The following is a 2,681-nucleotide window of genomic DNA, read 5'->3' as shown; positions in this document are numbered from 1 at the left end:
CCGGTGAATCGCCACCCCCGCAACCGTGTCTGGCGTTGCCCACCAACCCGATTCTGATCGTGCCGTACTCTTTGTTCCGCGGCGCCAGCGTTCTAGCTGCGCCGACTCTGCCTGCTCCTGACACCGCGTGCTTCCTTCTTCCAAACGGTACGTATTCCACGATTCGTTTATTCGAGGTATTCGTCGGTTGCATTACGTCACTTTTTGGCAGGTCATCTTCAACCGATGACAAGAGGTCTCGCAACCACGGGTCAGAATGCCGTGGTTGAGCCTCCGCCGGTTCTTCGAGCCGCGAACAAACCAACTACGCCCGCGTCCGTCGTGGCGTCGTCCACATCGCCATCGGGCTCAGCGCCACTGGACTTGAGCGTGAGAAAGTCGCCAGCCCATCAAGACGAGAAAGAGAACAGAGTGTCGCCGGCACCCTCTTCTCTGCCTCCCCCACCTGGCAGTCCACGGTCCAGAGGAAGCGGAAGTCCTAGAGCGAGGTCGATTGGATCTACTCCTACGGTGACTGGAACTGTCGTCCCACCGCCACCAACGGAACTCGCTCTGAGATTGGCCGAACTTCCTCCACCACCTGTTCCTAGCGTTCTCGTGAAGCAGGGTGTCTCGAGGTAAGGTATCCCGATGTACTAAAATTAAATAGGTTAATGTACGTGTGATGCGGTTCAAATGTGATCCAACGTGATCAAGAATCGTTCGATTTTCAGATGCAAAGAGTGCAACATCGTGTTCTGTCGACACGAGAACTTTGTCGCGCACAAGAAACACTATTGCCAGGCGAGAGAGACATCGGTCAGCAACAGTCCTCCGCCACCTGGTACACCCTCGCCTCCTTTGGTTCAGTTAATTTGCGCCGCATGCGGAATCAAGTTCGCCTCTATGGATAACCTAGTAGCTCATCAAGCGTTTTACTGCCCTAAAAGGCCAGAACCCCAAGAACATCATTCGCGATGTTCCAAGTGCAAAGTTAATATTCTTTACGATTCATTTTGAATTAAATGTGTAATTACCTGGATGGAAAAAATTAATGCTATATTTTCAAATCTTTTATTTCCAGACTATAATAGAACCTGGAACAACCCATACCTGTACCAGTGGACCGACCGGTGGTTGGAGATGTCCTGTTTGCGGTGCTGTTAGTCCAACGGCCGGAGCAGCTCAACGCCACATGGATGCGCATCAAGGCGTGAAGGCTTTCAGGTGCACGATCTGTCGTTACAAAGGAAACACGTTACGCGGTATGAGAACGCACATCAAAATGCACTTTGAGAAACGCGGAACCGATTTGCAGGTATGGCAAAACGTTTACACTGCATTACACCGATGCCCTTATCTCGTAAATTCCTTGATAAAATCACGTTTGGCTTTTTTCTAGGAGGAAAATTATATAACATGCGTACTCGATGACGAAACAGTTTTGCCTACACCAGAGCCTGCTCCAGCTACCACTCCCGAGGAAATCCCTGCCGAGGTGCAAGTAAACGGGAAAACCGAAGTTCGAAAGAGTCCACAGCCACCTCCGCCACCTCCTCCGCCACCGCCTCCAGTGGCTAATAAAGTGAAGCAAGAACGTGAGGATACGCCACCACCTCCTGAAGAAAGTTTAGATCCCAACAAGAGCGGTCCGCGTTACTGCAGGTCATGCGACATCAGTTTCAATTATTTGAGCACGTTCATAGCTCATAAGAAGTTCTATTGTTCGAGTCATGCGGGGGAAGCTAGTAACAATAATAACAATAATAATAACAATAATTCGAGCAGTCACGCGACGACGCCTCCAAGCAGCAGAACCGAAGCGTCGGTACTTTAAAAAAGACTCTTGGAATGGGACAACCAATGGGACTGTTAATTGTTGCCAGTTTATATATAATATAATTGCCGACTATCCAATTTAGTTGACTACCGTTGTGTGATTTCTGTTGATCCAGGGAATTGTTTGTACTTATAAATTGAGTTATCCGACGTGTACATACGTGCGATGCGTGAGGAAGAAGCTGCGTAAAACGTAAGCTAAAATGTAGAAGCAAGCGGAAAGTTGGGCGATCGTGGCAACGTTAGTTTGATAGTTTGCTTTGGATTAGGCGAGAGAAAGATTATTGGATTAGAGGAAAAAATAAAATAAAACGTACCAAAGTGAAACTGTCAAATGGAACGATATGTAAATCCATGTATGAAAGGGATCGTGCAGTTAGGTTTACGATGCAGCTGATCTCATATGCCACAATCGACCGATAAATAAAAGGTGTGCAATCTCATGACTCTTCAATAATCTCATAGTTGTAATAATCGACACATACCTAAGGAATTACGAAAAAATAATGATGAGTGTAAAATGTTGTACAGTAGCCGAGTAGAGTATTACGGTACGATATATTAATAATCTTAAATGATACCAATTCCCAGCTTGTGAAAACGCTAAGTTGCAATATGACATTTAATATATTATACATAAATATATATAGGTATAAATAAATAATTTCATTGTCCATAAATCGCGCTCATATTCTTTGACGAGTAAATATGTTGGTAATAGTATCCATACTGCCATAAGAAAGAAAGATCGGAGTCGTTTCCTATTTCTTTGCCAACAGTCTCGAATAAATAATATCGAGAAAGTGAAAATAAATCAATGACCCCTTATATTTCTCTTCGAATTCTGGATACGGTGGATAAAT

At 45.3% G+C, this 2,681-nt stretch overlaps 1 protein-coding gene across 1 annotated transcript in view; it reads left to right on the top strand.

The window, feature by feature from the left end:
* The window catches only part of LOC102678577 (zinc finger protein ush), a 181,966-nt gene extending 179,944 nt beyond the window's left edge, over positions 1 to 2,022 (top strand). The window contains 5 exon segments of the mRNA XM_031509672.1: positions 2 to 147; positions 212 to 617; positions 714 to 972; positions 1,064 to 1,297; positions 1,382 to 2,022. Coding sequence (XP_031365532.1) covers positions 2 to 147; positions 212 to 617; positions 714 to 972; positions 1,064 to 1,297; positions 1,382 to 1,816 — 1,480 coding nt within the window. The 3' untranslated portion in view covers positions 1,817 to 2,022.
* Positions 2,023 to 2,681: the final 659 nt, after the last annotated feature.

Source organism: Apis dorsata, unplaced genomic scaffold (genome assembly GCF_000469605.1).
Source record: "Apis dorsata unplaced genomic scaffold, Apis dorsata 1.3 scaffold_169, whole genome shotgun sequence".
Classification (NCBI taxonomy): domain Eukaryota; kingdom Metazoa; phylum Arthropoda; class Insecta; order Hymenoptera; family Apidae; genus Apis; species Apis dorsata.
This window is presented reverse-complemented; position numbering and strand designations above follow the sequence as displayed.